General features: G+C 36.9%; 2 protein-coding genes across 2 annotated transcripts in view; both read right to left on the bottom strand.

Annotated features, from left to right (window-relative positions):
- The window catches only part of TTN (titin), a 277,029-nt gene that overhangs the window by 208,894 nt on the left and 46,687 nt on the right, over positions 1-21,448 (bottom strand). Inside the window, exons 44-45 of the mRNA XM_070422663.1 lie at positions 15,992-16,180; positions 10,583-10,639 (exon numbers count right to left, since the gene is read on the bottom strand). Coding sequence (XP_070278764.1) covers positions 10,583-10,639; positions 15,992-16,180 — 246 coding nt within the window. The remainder of the gene's footprint in view (positions 1-10,582; positions 10,640-15,991; positions 16,181-21,448) is intronic.
- On the bottom strand, positions 10,855-14,627 carry LOC139015419 (immunoglobulin superfamily member 22-like). Its single transcript, XM_070423235.1, has 3 exons — positions 14,510-14,627; positions 13,271-13,843; positions 10,855-11,473 (listed from the first exon to the last, which is right to left on the bottom strand). The coding sequence occupies exons 1-3, from the start codon at positions 14,625-14,627 to the stop codon at positions 11,388-11,390; spliced, it is 777 nt and encodes a 258-aa protein (XP_070279336.1). The 3' UTR covers positions 10,855-11,387.

Raw genomic sequence — 21,448 nt, 5'->3', positions numbered from 1 at the left:
CCATAAAAAGATAGTAAATAAAATTCAAATGCCCTGAAACATGAAGCATGTGGTTTAAAATACACGTAGTAGTAGCAGCTAATAATTATGTCTAACTTCGACTATGTAATAAATGAATTCTTTATCCAGAATCAGAGAAATTAATATTCCAGGCTTTTAAGTTATGTGCCATTGAGTCAGAAAATTAAAAATATTTCAACAATTAATAAATAAGCCAAGTGTGACCAAAGCTTACTTTTCTTTATTCAATCACTATTATTCTGCATATCCTCAAGTTTAATGCATTTGAGACTAACAGAATTCTAATGAGCAAAACAAAGCCCTCCTTGTTATGTGAATAAAAGTATATTTTTCAACATTTCCTGAAAATCCACATTTTAGGTCTTTCTTCTTATTATTTTTTTTAAAGAAACAGGCTTCGAATTGTTGCAATCTATGTTCTACTGTAACAGTTGGGTAAAATGTGCTTGTCAAGTTTATCATGACCTGAATTTCTAATTTATTTAAACCTCCTTTAGATGACTAAAAGTAGGATAAACCCTTAAGTTCCTAAACTATAGAATTAGTTTTATTTCAGGGAGTTAAGATGGATACATTTCATTATAACGATGATCACAGATATTGAATGCACACTGGTTGAAACAGATTGCTCCACAAGAGTGTATCTATCTTGATGAGTTATGGTGACTTAAAACAAGTAGAACAAATGTTTTTTGGGGGCATGGAGGTGAGGGTATGAGCCTTACTGCTCTGTCTACATTCCGCACATATTCCCAATTGCTTATTTAATTTGGAAGGGCTTTTAGGGAATTCCCATTGTGGGAATAAAAAGGTAATACAATGAAAGAAACATGGCAAACATAATTGGTTATATGAATCCTTTTGAAAATTAAATTTACATTACATTTTAAATTTTTTAGAATTAAAATTAATATGTTTAATACATTCATGGTACTTAAAAATTGCTCAATGTAGAGAACAAATATAGTCATTGGGCTATATTTAAGAGTTGAGGGTAGGAATGATTCATAATTTCATTACTATATTTTATTATTTCTTTCATCATCTGCTGTATAACTAAAATTTATTCTAAATTATTTTTAAAAAGTTACCACTGGATGACACAGAGAGTTGAATGATCACCTCTAAGGATTTCTGGTAAAATCCCTCATTTTCAGATAAAAAAAACCCCACCTGAATTTCTCTATATTTATTACAACGTATATGAGAAGATTTAGGTTCACATTGGTACATAGGTACAATGCTAAGGATTTTGTGAATTTATTATCATTTTAATTTTGAAAAACAAAAAAATGTTAATTTAGAAACATATATAAATCTTGAATTTGAATGCTTATTAATTTTGAGTTAGTTTAAACAATGAAATTCAATGAAAATGACAGGAAAGCCTATTATCTTATTATATACAAATACAAATTACCATACATCTCAATTCTAAAAACATTCCACCCTCCTTTTCCTAATTTTAAAGATTCTGAAATTGGACTGCAGTTTAAAATCTTATGTAAAAATGTAATATGGTAGTTTCTTTTCTCCTAAGGAAAATATTAATGTTGCATTTTACACTTGATGCCATCTTGAACTGAGAAAATGAGGTATTTCCCAAAGTAAAAAGATATGTGTTTGCATATTCTGCAAATGTCCAGATGATATCTATCTGAGCAGCACCATTGGTCCCTTCAAAACCAGCAAAAGTTAAAAGACTTAAGAAAAGGAATATTAATAATTAAAACATTTTTAAAAGAGCCAAACATATACTGAGGTTGTAATGTCAAACAGATTACAGTCAAACCTTGGTTCTCAAATGTCTCCCATCTCAAACAATTTGGTTCTCAGCCAAATTGTAAAACAAAACTTCTGTTTTCTACTTGACAACCCTTTCATGCTGATACCTCAGCATGACAAAAAGCATCTCTCAGGCAACAAATGCCATTGTTGCTGGCAGAATCTAGCTATTAGTACAATTTTAAATGATAAAGAGGCTATCAGGAGTGCTAATGTTGCTCAGGGCGTGAAAGTGCTCAAAAAACAACAATCACAGGCAATTGAAGAGACAGAAAAATTGTTGATTTATATAAAGGGAAAGCAGTTAGCCAGTGATAGCATTTCGGAGGCAATGATATATGAAAAAGTAAAGATGCTGCATACGGACCCCCTGAAAGACTCCTGAGAGGAGTGCTGAAAGTGACTCATTTAAGGCGAGTAAGGGGTGGTTGAGTAAATTTAAGAAAAGAAGTGTTTGTTTATAGGTTAAACAGTACATTAGACATGAACTGTATATAAGAAAGATTAAAACAGGGAGTCATTAATGGGTCTGGAAGGTAGTAATTCAATTTACAATACTTCTAATGGGAAAAAATGATTCAGTTTTTTTTTTTTTTTTTTTTTAACAAATCAGTTCTTAAACACCCTTCTGGAATGAATTAAGTTTGAGAACCAAGATTCCTCTGTATATAGTTAGTTACCAACTAAGCAAAGCTGGTTTCTATTTTTTGTTTTATCTCTTCTAAGTCTGAGTAAATAAGCATTAATTTGGCTGTAAAAGGGTTATAATTTAAAAAATTACTTATATTCAGAGCAGAGAGGAGATTCTCACTAATCTGTCTATGTGGTCATCTGACATCGTCTTCCCTTTTACATTTTACTTTACTGATATAGTTTATCTCTAAGAGAGAGTACATTCTGCCGAAACACTCGGAGAAGGAGAAATGAAGGTAAAGTAGAAATACAATTAGGTAGCCATAGAGATATTTAATTGTGCTTGATTTTTCACAGTATAATGGACACAAGTGATGATTCCACAGTTTAGATATTTAGATAACAGAGTATTTACATGTATTACAAACATGAGACGTCCACGTGGAGAAACTGTGTTCCCAGGGGGTCTTCGATGTAATGCATTCAAATAGAGTTGCCATATTTGGAAATTTATTAGATCTATATAATTTGGAAAATGTGAAAGCACTCAAATCAAGTGTAATAATTACAAAGGCACTAAAACATCGTACAAGAACTTTTACATTAGGGTGAGTGCTGCACAGGTCTCGGCCATTCCTCTGTTGTTGATAGCTACACACCTGTACTCACCTGCGTCATCTTTTACTAAGCCTGTTATGAATAAGTTGTGGAACCCTATGCCTCTTTCCTCAGCACTGAACCTTGCTCCTTGCAACAATTTCCCGTCTTTGTACCAGTAAACTGTGGGTCTTGGAGAGCCACGAACCAAACACTGGAAATAAGCTGCTGTGCCGATGAGGGCACAGCAGTCAGAAATACCTCTAATGAACCTGGGAGGCCCTTCCACCACCTGAAATTCAAAAAAGCTGTCTGCATACTTGCTCTTTAAGACTAACTCTTCCTTCAAACTGCTTAAAGTCACTCGACTTTTCTTTGTTATCATAGCAAATACTTCGGAATCTCCCATGGTGAGAAATCCCCGACAGATAGCCTCTCCCACACTGTTCACAGCTCTGCACCTGTATGTCGCACTATCAGAAAGACAGACGTTTCGAATTTTAAGGGTGTGACTTCCGTTCTCCTCACTAATCACATATTTAACATTATCTGGCTCAATACACATATATTCTTTATACCATTTAACTTCGGGACTAGGGACACCTATGACTGAACATTTGAACACAGCATCGGAACTTTCTGGAACTTTAAAATCACAAATAGGCATTATAAAACGAGGAGGCATCTCAAATACTTCTAAGTCAATTTTTAGATCTTTGTCTTCTTCTCCTCTTGAAGCCATATTTGGATCTGCTAAATTCAATGGAAGAACATCTAGGCTCACGATCATGCTTTTATGATCAGGAGTAAATTCAGGAACTGTGACTATTTTCACTTGCTTCTCAAATTCTTTGACATCTTTTTCACTTAACTCAACTTCCAAGACAATCTCTTGAGGAGAAGGTGTTCTTGATGATGAATTGTTTTCCAAATCAAACTCCATGACATGCTGATGTGTTATTGGAGGTGGGAGTGCCACTGCTCTTCCTTGTTGAGGTACTATGTCTACATCTGCAAAGCTCTTTGCTTCCCCTATGATGTTTACAGCATGGCACATGTATGCTCCCCCCTCTCCTTTCTGAATGTTAGAAATTACCAAAGAACATACATTACCCACCCTTTCTATCTTGATTCTTTCATCTGGTTCTAGTAAAGATTTATTTCTATACCATTTCACACCAGGAACTGGAATGCCCTCAACTTCAACAATGAAGCCTAATGTTGTATTTTCATATATCTTCCTTTTGGTCAGAGGTTCAATAAAAGATGGAGGCATTTCATTGTCTTTGGGTTCGATGGCTTCATTGGGTGTGCCAAATGAGTCTGAGCGCCATACGTCATAGGCTGAGCTTCTCTCTCCTGTAGGTGTATGGAAATGTTCATTTGGCGTACTGTCCTCCCTTTCTATTTTTGATGGGTGCCTTTTAAAGTTTTCAGTGGGGTTTGGTCCTCCAGTAGGAATATAATATCTTTCAACTGTTTCTCCTCCTAAAGGTGTAGAATATCGTTCTAAAGTCTCCCCTGGGGGTGTAGAATATCTCTCTAGAGACTCCCCTGGGGGTGTGGAATATCTCTCTAGAGACTCCCCTGGGGGTGTGGAATATCTTTCTAGAGTTTCCCCTGGGGGTGTGGAATATCTTTCTAGAGTCTCCCCTGGGGGTGTGGAATATCTCTCTAGAGTCTCCCCTGAGGGTGTGGAATATCTCTCTAAAGTCTCCCCTGCAGGCGTGGAATATCTTTCTGCTATCTCCTCTTCCAAAGGTGTTGAGTACCTTTCAGCAACTTCCTCTAAAGGCATGGTTCTTTGAACAGTCTTACCTCCTGCGTTTGTTGAGGATTGCTTAGTTGTATCTAATGGAGCAAAATATAAATCAGGAGACTTTGGAGTTTCAAAATGTTCAACAGAGGATGGTGGGGTATAAAACTGATCTAACTCAGAGATTTCCTCACTGCTTATACTTCCCACATCAATGGAAATATCAGATTCAGGAGAAAATGGGCGACCTGATGATTCCTGTTGTTGGTTGTAATATTCATACACAGTGTTGAAAGTTACTTCTTCAACCTCCATGGACGTGGTTGATTCGCTCTGGACAAGTTTTGCCGTATCCCTGGTGTCTTTAGTTTCAGGAACTTCATGTTTTCCAGCAGCAAGTAAATACTGTGTTAGTGAGGACTCGGAGTCCTTTACTTCCATTGTATGTGCCTTGTCCAGTTTAGGAAAACAAGTTTCAATCTTTTCTTCTTCAGTAGTGAAGAAAGAAGTTTCATTTTTAGCTTGAACTTCGTGAACTTTTTCTTCTTCAGAGACATCATTTCTTTCACTTCCTCGTTCATTTGGATTCCGTTGTTCCTCAGTCATCAAGAATGAAAAGCACTGACTCAGGGAGGGTTTTCTGTGGAGTGTGTCTGCTTCCTGAACATCACCTCTGTGGTCTCCAGTGGCATATTCCTGTATCCCTTCATCCTGCTTTTGAAATGATGCCAACTCGTGTTCCAAAGTGTGTTCTTCCTTCATTTCACAAACCTCTAAAAGCTTTTCCTCACTTGCTGCTTTTTTCAAAAGTGAAATGAAACTTGGATCTCCATTTTCGAAAGAACGTCTTTTCTCAGAAATATCAGTTTCTCCTACATCTGCAGATGAGGTTTGAAGTAGGCCACCTGCCTGACTATGGATTTCATCAGAAAAGATTTTAAGAGAAGTATCCGTGTCTAAAATTTCTACCTTTTGTTCCTGTATCTGTTGGACTTCTTTCCCAAAATAAAAGGTCTTTTCATCAATACAACTTTCCTTCATCCAGTCCTGACTGGAAGAAATGTCTTGATTTGTAAGTATGTCATTTTGCATTCTTTTAGACATATCCTGTGTATCAAATAGTAGTATTTCGGGGCCAGGAATTTCTTCTTTATAAGGTGTTTCCCATTGTGGCCTAGATTCCTGGAAATCCTTAGCTGCATCTCCTATATGAGAATACATTTGTTTTAGATCAAATACAATGTTCTCAGCATCAGTTGTTTCAGAAGCAGGATGTTGGATTTTAAAATAAGCTTCTTCTGGTTGACCACTATCTAATTCTTGGGATTTTACATCTGGATTTTCTATTTGCGAGTGAAACTGCTTCAGGTCAAATGTCATAGGAGTTTCATATTCAGCCCTTTCAGAAACTGCAGACCGCTCTATAAGACCTATTTCTTTTTGTTGCTCCCTCTCTTGTACTTTAAATTCCCCATGAGTTTGAGAAGAAAGCAGCTTTAAATTCATTATGATGTTAGATGAATCTGGTTCAGTGTTTGGAGACATTTTATCTGCCTGATGCATATTTGCCTTTAGGTCACTGGATTTTGATTCTCTTTGATTTAATGGAAAGTCAATGTCATCAGGCTTCTTTTGAGGAGGATTAACAAATGATTTCTTGGTAGCTCTTTTCTCTAGAACTCCTTTCTCTGCATGTTGTAACTTTTCAAATGCAATGATTCTATGCTTCACTTTTCTTCTTGGGTAGTATCTCTCCTCACCAAGGGGTTCTTCATATACAATGGTAGATGAGTCTTTTGTATCGTAACTCTCAGAAGTTTTCCTTGAGTGGATATTTGAGAAATGGTCACTTTGGGCATATTCTTGCACATGTACCCGTTCTGGTTCACCAAGTTTTCCAAAATCATGCCTAACCTCTCTCCTAATTTTAACTTCACTGAAATCATCAACAAATGGGTATGGGCAAACAGTACCCTCTGCTTGGTGCAGCTTTGACTTTTCACTTACACGCCCCTCTTTCCATTCATCTTCACATTGTATGAGTTCAGCTCTGATAGGTCTGTTGGTTTGTATGGACCTAGAAGCAACCTGCACAAATCTGGGGACTTTTTCTCTAGAAGATGTGCAATGAGCATGGCCTTTCTGGTCTATTTGCTCAGTTGTCTCAAGGTTTTGAAAAACCTCCCTTACAGAATATTCTCTTACATTATATTGGGAAGTAAAAGGACCAGCTGGATAATCATACAAGTGTGCCCTTAGAGATTCTCCCTGAATTTGTTGACCTTTGGGATTTTTTTCATAAATTCCACCAATATTTTCTAATTGGCTATATTCCCAGTGAATGACAGATTCCACTGTGAGATCGGAAACACTCTCAATGGTTCCTGAACTGTTTTCAGCAACACATTTATATTTTCCCGAATCTTGAACATCAATATCATGAATATACAACCTGTAGCTATAATCAAACTCTTCAAATTGAAACTTTTGATCCTGCTTTAAAAGGACTCCATTTTGAAACCATGTTACCACTGGCTTAGGCTCCCCAGATAATAAACATTCAAGTACTATGAAATCCCCTTCTCTACACCTGGCATACCTTGGCATTTCTTGTAACATTTTTGGTGGCTCATTAGTAATATCAGATGAAAATATAAATTTGTGTTTTGGTGACTGAGTAGCCTTATCTCGAGGTGCTGCTTTAGGTTCCAACTCTTCAAATTGAAATAATTCCCTTGACTCTTTATCCTGTTCTGGAGTAGGAGTTGCTGCTGTTATCTGAATTTCCACAGGAAAGGAAAGCAACTCTATGTCTGCAGAGGAAGGACCTGGTGGGGTAGTTTGTAACATATGGAGATTTGTTTGGCCCGCTAGTCTCAAAGATGGGGGAACGTCTTCTGCTTGGTCAAACACCAATGCCAGCTCTTCTTCCTCATCAGTGTAGTCATGCAATATTGGGATTTTATGTGCTTTGACATCATGCCTCTGTTTTGCTTTCACTTTTAGGATACCGGTTGTCTTTACTGTTCCATATTGGTTAAACAGCACACAGGTAATAGAACCTTCATTTTGAGGAAGAACAGAAGTAAAAGTTAATGTTGAATAATTTTCCAAGGTATGAATGATAAAGCCTCGATTATATGGGATTGGTATATCATTGTTATACCATGTCACTATGGGTTGAGGATATCCTTGAAAATGACACATGAATTTACAACAGTCACCTTCATAAACCTCTTGAGATTCAATTTCTTGAAGAAATGAAGGTGGGCAACGTTGCAGATGTTTTTGGAAAGAATTTTCAAAAAATCCTGTGGTTTTTTCTTCCTGTTCAATTTTGAATTCTTCACCTCTTGTAAAAGTGGAGTGTTGTAATTCTCTCAAATCATCCTTTCTTATTCTTTTACTATCTATTTCTTCATTTTCTTTAATATTTGTAAGTGTACCAAAATCACTCGTATGTGTTATAGAAGCTTGAGATACCTTTTCAGAAGTCTCATCTATTTCCTTATTTTTACACACATTAGTAATATATTGAGATGACTCTCCAATTTTAGTTTTGGTCATAATTTCTTCAACTTGTCTTTTTGCTTGGGTTTTCTCATTTACTTGACTTCTACCATGTAAATGGTCTTTTGGTCGACTCTCTTTTAAAAATGCCTCTTGGCTCATTCTTATTTCAGTCTGGAGAATTTCTTCATCAACAGTAATTGGAAAACTTGTGAGAGATTCTCCAGATTCTATATTTTGATCCATTTGATTAGAATAGTCAGTTGAATATTCAACCTTATTCCTATTTTCAGCTAGATCAGATACTGATCTGCTTTCCATTTCCTCTCTAAAGAACATAGTATCTTTATTACTAGCTTCCCTTCTCAAAGTTCTTGAGCTTAGTTTAGATGGCATATCTAAAAGAGATAACTTCTTTTTCTCCAGTAATGTTTTTCTAGCCTCCCGTAAACGTTGCAACTTCCCTTTGGTCTCCTCATCCAGGAAATTTTCACCTACATTAAGCCATCCTCTGACATCAGATTTACTTTCTAGATATTCTTCATCATACATAAAATCTGTTTTCTTGCTAGGACTTACTGTCTCAAAGTGTATAGTTCGCATCATTCCCTTTTGTTCCACATCTTGTTTTTTGTTAAAGGGAGAGCCAGTAAACCTCAGGTCAACCTTCATCCTGCCCTCTTTCTTCTCAACTAATGTCTCTATATTTTCATGTGTCTGTTCTGCCCTTTTCAGAAATTCTAAATATTTCTCATCTTGCCCTTTTTGAATAACAAGCAGTGATGCAGTTGATTCAGCATACCCTTCACTATTAATTGCTAACAATCTATAAGTTCCAGAATCTCTGTCTTGGACCCTTTTAATCTCTAAGCTGGAAGAGTGATCATGTAAATCACTCTCAGTTTTTATAACCCGCCGGAGACCTGTTGGGATTGGCCGATTGTTATAGAACCAAGTCATTTCAGGAGTTGGACAGCCAATTAATCTACATGTAAAAACAGCAGGTTCACCCTCTAAAACATACTTAAACGTAAGTTTTTGGGTAAAAGAAGGCTTGAAATATTCAGGCCAGGAGCTTGTAGATAATATTCTACTTGCATATCTTTTAGCAGCCATAGAACTGTGGTCTACATCTTCAGAATCTGAAAAGGCATCACGTGTATCTCTTTCTGAATGTTCAGATTCTTCCTCGGAGAATAATTCTGAAAAGAAATTAAATTATAAAGCATTTTACTATTTTCCATAGTATTTGAAAAAGTTGAAAATAAATGAAATTGCAAAATAGAAATGAAATAAAATGCATGCTACAGATTCTCACAAATCCATAGAAAAATTCACTCACCATATTTGTTCGAATAAACGCAACACCATGCTCTGTTTAAAAGATTCTGACACGAAAATCGTTCGTTGTCTGGTCTTTTCTTCAAACTGCTGAAATTTCTTCTTGAACAAGCAAAAATGCATTTGAAAATAACATGTTCCTGTGCATATTTGTTTTGAGAGCAGGAAAACTTTGTTCCTTTAATGGCTAAGAGGAAAATCTTACCTGACTTGCAGAGAGTGAAATAAACGCCCTTTCTGATCCTTTTGATTGTAGATTAAATTTTTAATAATTAACTATTTTAAATATATATATACAAGAACCATAACCATAAATAGCTAAAATAAAATAAGAAGGCGTTTATTCGAACTAATACAGCCATATAGTCACAACGTTATACAAAGAAAAGCAGGCAATAAGGATCACATAAGGCAGCTATCTGCAAGCCAGTGTAAGAGACATATCAATGTTAAAATGATGTATGAGCATGAAGTGTAAACCAGATGGGAATGTAACATTTTCACACACCCTAAATCAAGTAGCATTTCAATCATCATTCATTCATGACATTGCATTCTGAGAATGACACCTAGGTTATTGTCTACTGTTCAATTTAATTCACTGTGATTTTGATAACAAACTTCTATTTCATGATTTCATGCATTAAGATTCCAACTTTTTCTAATACACACTTTCAAAAATGGCTGCAAACATGAAAATGATACGGCTGGTAAATTTTAAATTCGAGAATTTAAATTACTGTAAAACAAAATACTATGAAATGCATGTAACCATCAGCATACTAAACCAGGCATGCGACATAGTAATATATTCTCTAAGAGATATATTTATACATCTATGTCATTTTTCTCAATGATAGTAAATGAAATAAGGCAGTTAAGAATTCTATTAATCCTTCAGAATTTCTATTTTAAATCTCATATTCAATGTAATAATACCTTTCATCTCCACCTCAATCTGCTGTTCAATCCTCTCGTGTAAAATTGATTCATAGGCTAAAATGGAAAAAAACATAAAAAAATTTAATGGTTAATTCTATATACTTTCTGCCTTAATATATGGCTTATACAATTATAATTTTATCTTTATTATAATAGAAAACTACATCCACCAAATGCATCAAACAATTCATGCCATACAAATCAATGAACTGATAAAGTACATGACAATGTTGGCAGAAAGATTTAAAAGCATTTTTATTTTTGGTTTTCTATGTAATTTCCACATTTAGTTCTATAATTCTTCATGCCTTTACATGCATTCGGAAAAGCAATCCACAAGCTAAAGGAAAATTCTTTTTAAAAAATGTCTTATTGACTGAACACTTGGTAAGATATGAAATCACATTTATAGGGGACATGCATTTTTAACATGCCACATTTAGTTGATGGCTATTCTCAGTTTTTCCTGCAGAATTAAGCATTTTCAGCTAGTAAATAAATACTCCTTTGGTTTAAACCACCTTTAAAATGTCAAACTACCTGAAGTTCAATTACATATTAAGAAGCAAAACAAAGAGTCATCCACTCTAAATAGCTTTTATTACATAAGGAAAAGGAACAGTCTTTAGACACAATCATCTCTGGGGTGGCTTCTTCAGAGAGGCAGGTACCCTGGTATCACTCTCATCTCTCAGTTCATGTGGCATTGTGTCAGTGAGCTTCTGAGTTCCTTGTTGTCTTTGGCATAAAGTGAATGACAAACTTGATGTTTTCTTTGACGATGCTCTCTTCACAGGTTGTTTTAATTTGTGACTCTGAGTGTTTTAAAACTTTTAGTGTTTGAACCAAGGGTGATTTTTGTAACTGCTCTGGTTTGCGATTTCTTTGCTAGGTAAGAATAAAGTTAGGAAAAGGAATCAATTAGCTATGTTTGTACGAGTAAAACACATGCTGAATTTAGAGAAGATGGAATGTCATTAGGATGAGAAGGAAAGCGGCACATTAGTCCCAAAACTAATATATGAAATAGCTGTGCTTGCTATGCACATAAGAACTCAACACAAACTGACTTCTGGGGTTTTTCATTCTTACTCGACCTTTGTGGATAACTATGTAGCCTATGTAAAGTTATTAGGCCAGAATAAAAGAGGGGTATATAAAAACTGCCTTCTTTTAGATCATTGTGCCTGATCCTTCACCCTTCAAACACTTAAAAATGTTTTAACTTTTTAAAGTACAAGTAAGGTTGTCTGGAATTTCCAAGGAAAAAAAAGTGTTCATTCTCCAAGAACACTTCAATAATATTTAATTGGAACTGGAATTCCTGGGGCAGAAATGTCTAAGCAAATTCCCTCTGGGAACTTGACTTTCAAGTACTGTACTATGACACTAGGTTCTTTAGAAACAAGTTGAAAGACCTACATTTTCCCCACCTCCAGAGCACAGCTGATTCCCAATTATATTGCTGCTGAAACTGTCACAGTTGTCACCTACAAGACGTGTAGATAACAACTCCAGATAAATAGTAACTGTGATTACTGTGCTTGCCAGCAGCTGCGGTCAAGTCTCCGGATGGTGGAATTTTCCACCTCATTTGCATAACTAGATCTCAGTCCTGGACTTTGGAAATACAACCAGAAATAGCTATAAAACAAAATGCCAGCTTAAGAAAGAAAAAAAGGCCTTTCTTTGTGTGTGTGAGTGAATATTGTAGATGCATTAAGTGAACTAATGAGCCAATTTCAAAATTTAGGGTAGAGAGGGCTGTGCACATAGCACTGTATTTTTGCCCCTGCTAATGTCTAACAACTAAAAAATAGTATGGTCAGATCTGGAAGAACCTGAGGCCACACTTCTCAATAGATCCCTGGAGATGCCCAAACTTCTCCCAGCTTCCTTCCATGGATTCTGTGAAGCTCCTTTGTTGGCAAATAGGCAGCATGGGCTTCTAGCACCTGACGAATTTTTTCTTATATCATTTGTATCTAAAAGGAAGTCCATGGATAAAAGGAAGAAGCTACCCTTTGCCCAAATTTATTCAGGCCTTTCCAGACACAGGGGAGAATCAAGCATAATAATGACAAAAATAATGATTTTCCCCATGAGATAACTCTACAATTCCCAGAAGATCTGAGGCTACAAAAGCAGCATGATTTATTGAGAAATATCTAGAGATGACTAATTTGATCCAGACCTATTTTAAGTGCCCATTTTTACATTTTCATGGCCTCCTTGTAATAGCTAGAACCTCCAGATCTGAACCCAAAGGGCAACTGAGAAATTTTGAGCCTCCTAATACTAAAACAATTCCATTTAAGTGTAGCATACTGTCAGGCACAAAAATAAATACTCAATAAATACTGGAACCATAACATCTTAACCTTCTTTGGTACATTCCCTAGGTGGCACATTTGGTCAAGATTAGAAAAGGCAGCCCATGTGAAATGAACCTTAACTTCCTGAACCTGGATCTGCTAGTTGCACTTCCTAAATCTAGACTGGAAAGTTAAATGTTCTTAACAAGTTTGGCCAATGACTTGGTCAACTTTCATAAGCCATTGATGAATACAGTACTAATTTAGAGATACTCTAATTAATATATTCAATTTGCAGGGCAGAAAAGCTGCATAAAGCGATGAGGATGAAATGAATGAAGCAAGTCGTAGCTAGAAATCAAATAACCACCTTCTATGCTTAGTACTGCTGAAGATGTCTTCTCTCCATACTCATTGTGTACTATGCAGCTGTACAATCCTTGGTCTACCAGCTGAACATTACATATGGTAAGAAAATAAGTATTTCCATTTTGTGTCTGCTTCATTCTCTCAGATTCCTCTATCTTTACACCTTCATGAGTCCAGGTTACACCAACAGAAGATTCATCCTCTAAAACACAGAGGAACTGAGCAGTGTCGCCGCACTTTACAGAGAGGTCTTGAAGATGCAGAAGAATCTTTGGCGCCTTATCCATCGTCTCTTCAGAGTATTTATCAGATAACTCAGTGCTTTCTGCAATTTGTGAAAGGGATGCGGGATGGTGCAACCCTACAGCTTGCACAAATGCAGCTGTGTGGGTGGAACTTTGAGATATACGTTCAAAAACCTGCACTTCACATTCATATGATGATCCTTGAAATGACTTAACTTCGCTTTGGGATATTTTGCTCTCTTGCTTTGTGAAAGAGGAATCTGCCACTGCCTGGGACGTGGTGGACTCTCTTACATCTTTCCCAGAACTTTGCCTAGCTAGGGCTTGCACTGTGTAATCAAGTGACAAGAAAAAAGAAAAGAATATTAAGATCGGAGCTTTGTCACTTGGCAAGGTTAGTAACACAAAATGGCATGGAGATGAAGATGAAAGACATCATCGTCGCTTGGAAGCAACATGCCAGATGCAGTATGCCCTAAGAATTTTCACACAAAGGAAAATTCGTTCCCAGCAATCCCATGATGAATGGACGATGAAGGCTCATGCGGATGCCATACAGTGTCTGGCTTCTTTCTTCTGTTGTTACTGCAGTTATCCAGAATCAATCAATCTCAATCTCTCTCTTCCCCTCTCCCTCACCCCCCCTCCTCAGAACTTTGTTCTCTCTTCACGATATGCTTTGTAAAAACATATATGGTAAATAGATCATTAATGATGCAATGATGAGATGCTGTTAAATGTTAAGCAGCATTGATGCCTAACAAAATGATTACTAATGTAATGCATGGAACACATAATTACTAATGTCAGACTTAAGATACATAGGTTAGCCCGTAAATGAGACCTTGGTGGTGGGGCTTGTTGGGTGTTACTTTATTAGTAAATTAGGTACTGCCATAATATGCAATGAGACAAACAGCTGAGACTCTCATTAGTAACAGAGGGAGTAGGAGGTAGGCAGCAAATCAAAGTCTTTGAAGCACGTTGGGCTTTACCTTTCGGAGTCACTGTGAGTGTAGCTGCACAAGTGGCTTCCCCAGCGCTATTGGCTGCTCTGCAAGAGTACCGCCCAGCATGCTCTGAGTAAGCGTCAACTATAAGCATTAAAGCCATGCCTGTGGATTCCTCAAAATGGAAAACTACATCTTTGGTTGGTAGAATTGGCTGCTGGTTATGAAACCACTGGATTCCTGGTTTGGGAATGCCAGAAACCCTTGCATGAAATCTGACTGTCTCCCCGCTGTGCACCCTGAGGCTTGATAGAGGCTGGATGAAGATGGGCTTTTGGCCAAGGGAGTCCTTCTTAAATGAAAATGATGAAGAGACATGCCATTGGGAGTTTGATGTAACTTCTTCAAGTTTGCTAAACCCTGAAAAGAAGCATGCCAACCTTTAATGTTGTGCCCTGCATGGAAACCGGACCTCATGTGGAATTGTCTGCAGATCAGTGGCAAATTTCCACAGTGGACTGGAATCCAGTCCAGTCCTGACGCCTGGTCACTGCATGCACTGTGGATTCAGTCATACAAGTTCACTGGTATTTTCCAGACAAACAAGCTGAGACATCAACAGTCTAAAGAACTTCACCATATTGTTCAAGAAGGCAGTAGTGGAGTACGCAATTTGGTATAGGTATTCTTGTTTTCTGGTTTTATTTTTTCCTCTCTGGTTGTAAAACCAGCTTTTCTACTTTGCAAACCACTTTAAACTGATTATTAGGAAACATCTGGTTATTATAATAGGTGTTAACAATTGAAGAAAAAAATTAAAATTTGCCCTAAATCATTATGTATTTGTATATACTCAATACTATGTAGAATAAATTAGCTCAGGAAAAAGACTCTGTAAAATACATATTGTTATTTCCTGTTGAATCAAAATGCACCCCCCTCCCCTCCTCTCCTGTCATCAAAGAAGTGCTTCTGATTGTAATTTAAGAGACTCAAGTAACAGAAATGTTTAACCTTCCTAGGACTGTGCCCCTCAACTCTCAGGCATTCTTTGAATGATGGTGAGTACAGTTGAGTTGTGTACAGACCTGAAATTGTCCACTGTCACTTTTGTGAAATCAGGATTATGTGAACACAATGTGGGGATGGTTACACTCTTAGATTTTAAAAAATAAATTTAAATTTTTATCCTAGCCAAATGAGAAACAAATATACCTATTTTTATAAAGTACATTTATCCCCATTCTGATACATGCTTATCAGGAAGCATGAAAGCTGATGATGAGAGCAACACATCACAAAACATCATGGAGACAAAGCAGGCAAAATAACAAAGGAATGGTATGTGACTCAGAATGAGAAGGAGTAAATGAAAAGTGAGAATATCACATATGACATGAACACAATTAGTTGCATTAAAAGAGAATGATAGGACCAACCATGATTTACATGAAATCTTTAGTAATTGTTACTGACATGAGCTTAGATCTATATTGAAATGTGATTCTTAAAGTTGTTTTACTCTACCTTCCAGTCTCAAGTTGGCTGTGCTTGATACTTGACCTACGGCATTATTAGCAACAAAAGTATAAATCCCTTCATCTTCTGGATAAGCTTCAGCAATTTCCAGTTGGTAAGTGTCTTCAAATTGAGTCATTCTGAAGAACCTAGATGGCTTAATTTTCTTGTCCTTGCTGTACCAAGACACCGTTAGATCTGTAGTACAGAAGAAAATGTATATTTAAATCACAAAAACAGGTGGATATTTTCAATTTACCTGCAAACATATTGTATTGATTATACTGGTGACTACATTTCACATTTATCTTCATAACATTAAACTTTTCTTTTAGGCATACCAAATCTGCCCTTACATGGTTTCTTTTCATATTTATCAAGGAAACACGATTGTAGAAAAATTCAGCTTATAAACTGGTTGACATATTTGAAAAATTTTTTAAAAAATATATTTTATTGATTTTTTTACAGAGAAAAAGGGAGAGGGATAGAGAGTTAGAAACATCAATGAGAGAGAAACATCGGTCACCTGCCTCCTGCACACTCCCCACTGGGGATGTGCCCGCAACCAAGGTACATGCCCTTGACCGGAATCGAACCTGGGACCCTTGAGTCCGCAGGCCGACGCTCTATCCGCTGAGCCAAACCGGCTAGGGCTGAAAATTTATAATTTTAGTTATATTCTTTTAATAACCATTTGCATGTCATGCCGTGGAAGCAGGGAAAGATGTTGACATGCTTAGTGACCTTGAAAACAAGAGAGCTCTGAGAAACAGTCACTATAAAGAATTTGATCTGGACTGTGGCTGCCTACTGGGACAGGAAGTGAAGAAAATGCGCACTTCTGGTGTGCAGAAAAATCAATCAAAAAGAGCTGAAAAGATCAACATCCCACAAAGTCTAAAATAGGCTGAATGAAAACACACACCTTCATTTTTTTAATTACCAAGGAACAAGCATCAAAATTTCTCAGCACCACAGAAAATATTTTTTAAATTGAAAGTAATTTTTAAGTTGAAAGAGTCATGGAATTTTGTTGTCCTGGTTATATTTGGCTTTTGCCAAGATAGTAGCAATAGTGATTACTAATAAAACTAGCTTTTTTTACACAAAGAATTGAACTATCTTAAAATGGTAGAAAATAAAAACACAAAAGCAGAGATAAAGTAACATTATTATGTTGTTAAGGTGATAGCCACTTTAAAAATATTATACTGACATTAAAACAATAACCCTATGAATCAAGAGTGGATTTAAATTTAGTTATTTCTTTTAAAAGCCAAAATCAAAGCCATCTTATTTTTGGAGTATGGTCACTATATAACTTCCTTATCTTAATACCAACCATATGGATCTTCTAATAGCCAGACCATCTCGCATTTGTTTGTGTTTATTGCAAATATTGGTTTATGAAAGTTCCCCTCCTTCCCATGATGGTATTGAGTTGCTTATAAACTACAGGGTCTCCTTTTGAATAAACAAATCTTTTCACTTAGATAACAACAAAAGGCAGAAAATGGAATCCTGACACTATACTTTACCATCTGTGAGATCTTAGACATGTCATATAATCCCTCTGGACCAGTCTTCTCATTTGTAGAATGAGATGCATAATAATTCATTGCATAAAATTGATGTGTAAATTAAATGGCGTACACCTCTGAAAGCGCTTTATAAACCAGTGGCACAAGTCAGTCAGTAAAATAAGAATGTCTAACATCATGGAAGGGGTCAGCGGTGCCTTAAATAACATGTCAAAAGACAGAGCCACACCCAATCATCCTCCAACTATTTAGTTAGTTTGTTTAATTGTCAATTGAAATAGAAGGATGAAGAGTTTGGTTCACACCCTCTGAAGTTCTCTGCTTATTTTTACAACTCCTTCCTTTGGAGAACTGAAAGAAGCAGTAGGACCGACATGAATTGCCAACCATCAATGAGCTAAAAGGTGAGACCTCTCTTGGCAATGGACTTGGTGCTTCTGACTGGGATGCCACTCTCGGTGTTGGTCATTGGCCTCTTGTTGCTTTGATGAGACCATCCCACTGCCCTTGCTCCTCAACCTCTCCACATCATTGTCTTTGGTTCCTAATCTTGTCACTCTACCTCCTGAATTCTACAACTTACTCCCTTCTTTCTCCCAACTCCCCTAGTTGAGGGCCTTGTCAACACTCTCTACACCTTGTGATGGCCTCTCCCCTGGTTCCTTAACTCCAGTCTCACCCCGACTCTCTCCATTCCTCCTTTCACGATCACAGTATTGTTTCTAAAAAGCAAACCTGATCATGTGCCCAGAGGCTTAAAAATCCTTCACTGGCTCCTCAATGTAAACAAGACAAAATCTGAAATCCTTAGCAAAGAATACCAAACACTTTAGTATCTGGCCCTAGCCTTCTTGCCCACTCATAACATCACTTTCCAACCATACTTAAACCACTTGTCATTTCCAGCACCTGAAGTGACTGTCAATATGTTTCTCTGCTTGGAGCGCCATTATATTCAATGACCCTATTGATTCTTCGATGCTCAGTCCATGCATCTTTCTCTGTCTCCCAGACACAGAGCACTAAGTGTCATAGACCAATTCCAGCATGTCATAATTTTAAGAGTTTCATCAAAAGGTTGATGAAACTTGGGGACTCAACAGGGTTAAGTCATACATGTAGTCACCTGTTGGGAATGGCTAAAGGCATTTCCCCAAACCTGAATAGGAAACTGTGGCTGCCAGACAGTTAAAGGGCATCTTAATCTACATGTTATAGCCTCCTACTGGCCAAACACCTGAACAGCGGTAGGCTATTCCCCAAACTGACAATGCTTCTGTACCCTTTGAAACCTTACCCTTTGAAACCTTACCCTTGCCTTAGGACAAATTGTGTTAATAAAAGCAAGGGTCCTAGACAAAGAGGGAGTCTTCAGTTCCTTTAGCTGAAGGTCCTCTGACCCCCAATGCCTTTCAAAATTATATCTCGTCTCCGGATTCTTTATTAGTCTCTGGATTCCTATGTCATCTACGTACAGCCTTTTCCAGATTCCTGAACCCTTCCTGATGCTGGGACAAGAACCCCGGCAACTAAGTACATGGGATGTTACAGCACTTAAAACCCTGGGATGTAGTTGTGCACCTCCTCACATTCACACTGAGCTCTATGAAGGCAAGAGCCAGGTGTTGGGATCCCTGAGACCTAGGGCAATGTCTCAATAGCAGGAACACAAATGTTGGCAGACTAAAGCTGAATAGATGCTTAACTGAAAAATGGGCATAAATCATTACTACAAAAATTACTGATCACTTCACTTAGCTAGCTGTCACTATGTAAGCCTCCAAATGATTCTGACTCACCTGTAAAATAAACACTAATAAACGTTTTAAAATTCTACTTTTCCCAATAGCTCTTCTACCAGTAGGTGGCACCAGAGACCTTCAATAGACAATATTTTTCTGTTGGGACAGCACCACCAGATTGCTCAGGACCATGTTCCCCAATTAGCAAGTTTTGAGTTCCCCCAAACATGCAACTGAGGCTTCTGAAGCCTCATAATTTTTTCTAATTTCTAGAAGGCAGGACTGTGCTTAATTTCCTGAGGCAATAAATCCTTGCTCAGAGAAAGTTGTCTAAATATTTTCATTCCTGAGTACATGAAACTATGTAATTTGGTAAGCTTTTAAATGGGCATTTTGTTTAATGAATTTTTGTCATATAGAAAATACGTTTTCAAGAGGGTGTTAAAATTTGTACATGTTTTACCACACATAGATAGTTAATAGTTTCATGAATTGATGAACGATTCAAACAATTAAAGACATCAATCTTACAGAAAAGAGATTTTTTTTTCTTTTTCTACTTCAGAGTTTCATAGAGGACTTCAAATGTATTTTTGCAACACCTTAAAGGCAAACTATAATATTATTTATTAACTACAAAGCACTATACAAATATTGTTAAGACTTTATACTACGTTGGACAATCCACATATATGTATATTTATTTGAAAAGTTTCTCCCAAAAATTCAATGAATGAATAAATTAATTAGTGTAGCTTTAGTGAATTTGATACTAAAATGTATTTTTATATAATGTGTAAATAGAATTTTATCAAATTAGTACACATTTCTTGATATTTAATATTTTTCAAATACTATGCTTTGAAATGACAAAGGCTACGTTGGTCACGCAATACCAGAATTTTATGTTTGTATAATTCTTCTCTATGGCCATAATAAAATTAATGTATTGAGCACCAGTCACTTGCCAGCCATGCCTATAGGTGCTTTGCATACATTATATCCTTTAATTATGCTCATAAAATCAAACAACTCCATTTAGTTTCTGGATTAGCATCTCCATCCCAGAGAAGGAAATCATCAAGACATTGCAGCCAATTGAAATACTAACTTGTTTAGGAAAATAGCTTTCAGCGATGTAATGCTGGGTCATAAAGTAATTGGAGAAACATAATAAACAAAACAATAAAACTTATTAGGAGTGCTATGAGATGTCCAAGCTTTGAGAATTCTCCTTTGGTGGTGGTATAGAAAAGCCAAGTAAATACGAGAGTGATTTTCATTTTGGATGAAGTTGGTTTATGTTGCCCCTTCCTGAGGCCAGTCTACAATAATAATTGGTTTGAAATGGCTCCAAGCATTTTGTCTCATTCTACCAATGTCAAACTCCTGGGGTAAGGGTAAGGGTTGGTGGTAGTTGGGTAGTATGCCCCAATTAAAAATCCGAACTGATTGGCCCTCCCTGAAGCACACCCTTGCCTTTCCCCTCCTTTCATTCTTCCCCCACAGGTGTACATCTCCTAAACTCTAAGGGACCCAATAGGCTTGCGACCAGGGCAGCAAAGGGCAGTGGCAGTTTGTCCCGGGCACATCCCCTGAACCTGTCTTCAAGGCCCCCTTTTCTCTGACCTCTTAGTGAGCCAAAGCAGCCCAGCCTAGGTTCATTTCCCCACCTAGTTCCTCTCCTGTTATCCTAGGCCAGTGATGGCGAACCTATGACACGCGTGTCAGAGGTGACACGCGAACTCATTTTTTTGGTTGATTTTTCTTTGTTAAATGGCATTTAAATATATAAAATAAATATCAAAAATATAAGTCTTTGTTTTACTATGGTTGCAAATATCAAAAAATTTCTATATGTGACCTGGCACCAGAGTTAAGTTAGGGTTTTTCAAAATGCTGACACGCTGAGCTCAAAAGGTTCGCCATCACTATCTAGGCCCTTCCTCCTTATACTGTCCCCAGCTGTAATAAATGTCCTCTAAAATAAAATTGAAAAATCCTAACAGATTGAGGAATTACTATATGATGGACACTGTGCTAAGTGCTGAGTTGGGTTATCTAACGTAATCCTGATAATAGTCTTAAGTGGTTAGTATTAATCATTCAACAACCGTTAATTTGTCCACCAATAATTACTTATTGAGTATCTACTACATACGAAGCTATTCTAGAACAAA

This window comes from Myotis yumanensis, unplaced genomic scaffold, assembly GCF_028538775.1.
Source record: "Myotis yumanensis isolate MYYU_CA2020_CCGP unplaced genomic scaffold, mMyoYum1.0.hap1 SCAF_8, whole genome shotgun sequence".
NCBI classification, from domain to species: Eukaryota; Metazoa; Chordata; class Mammalia; order Chiroptera; family Vespertilionidae; genus Myotis; species Myotis yumanensis.
The sequence above is the reverse complement of the archived record's forward strand: the minus strand, read 5'-3'. Positions and strand labels throughout refer to the sequence as shown.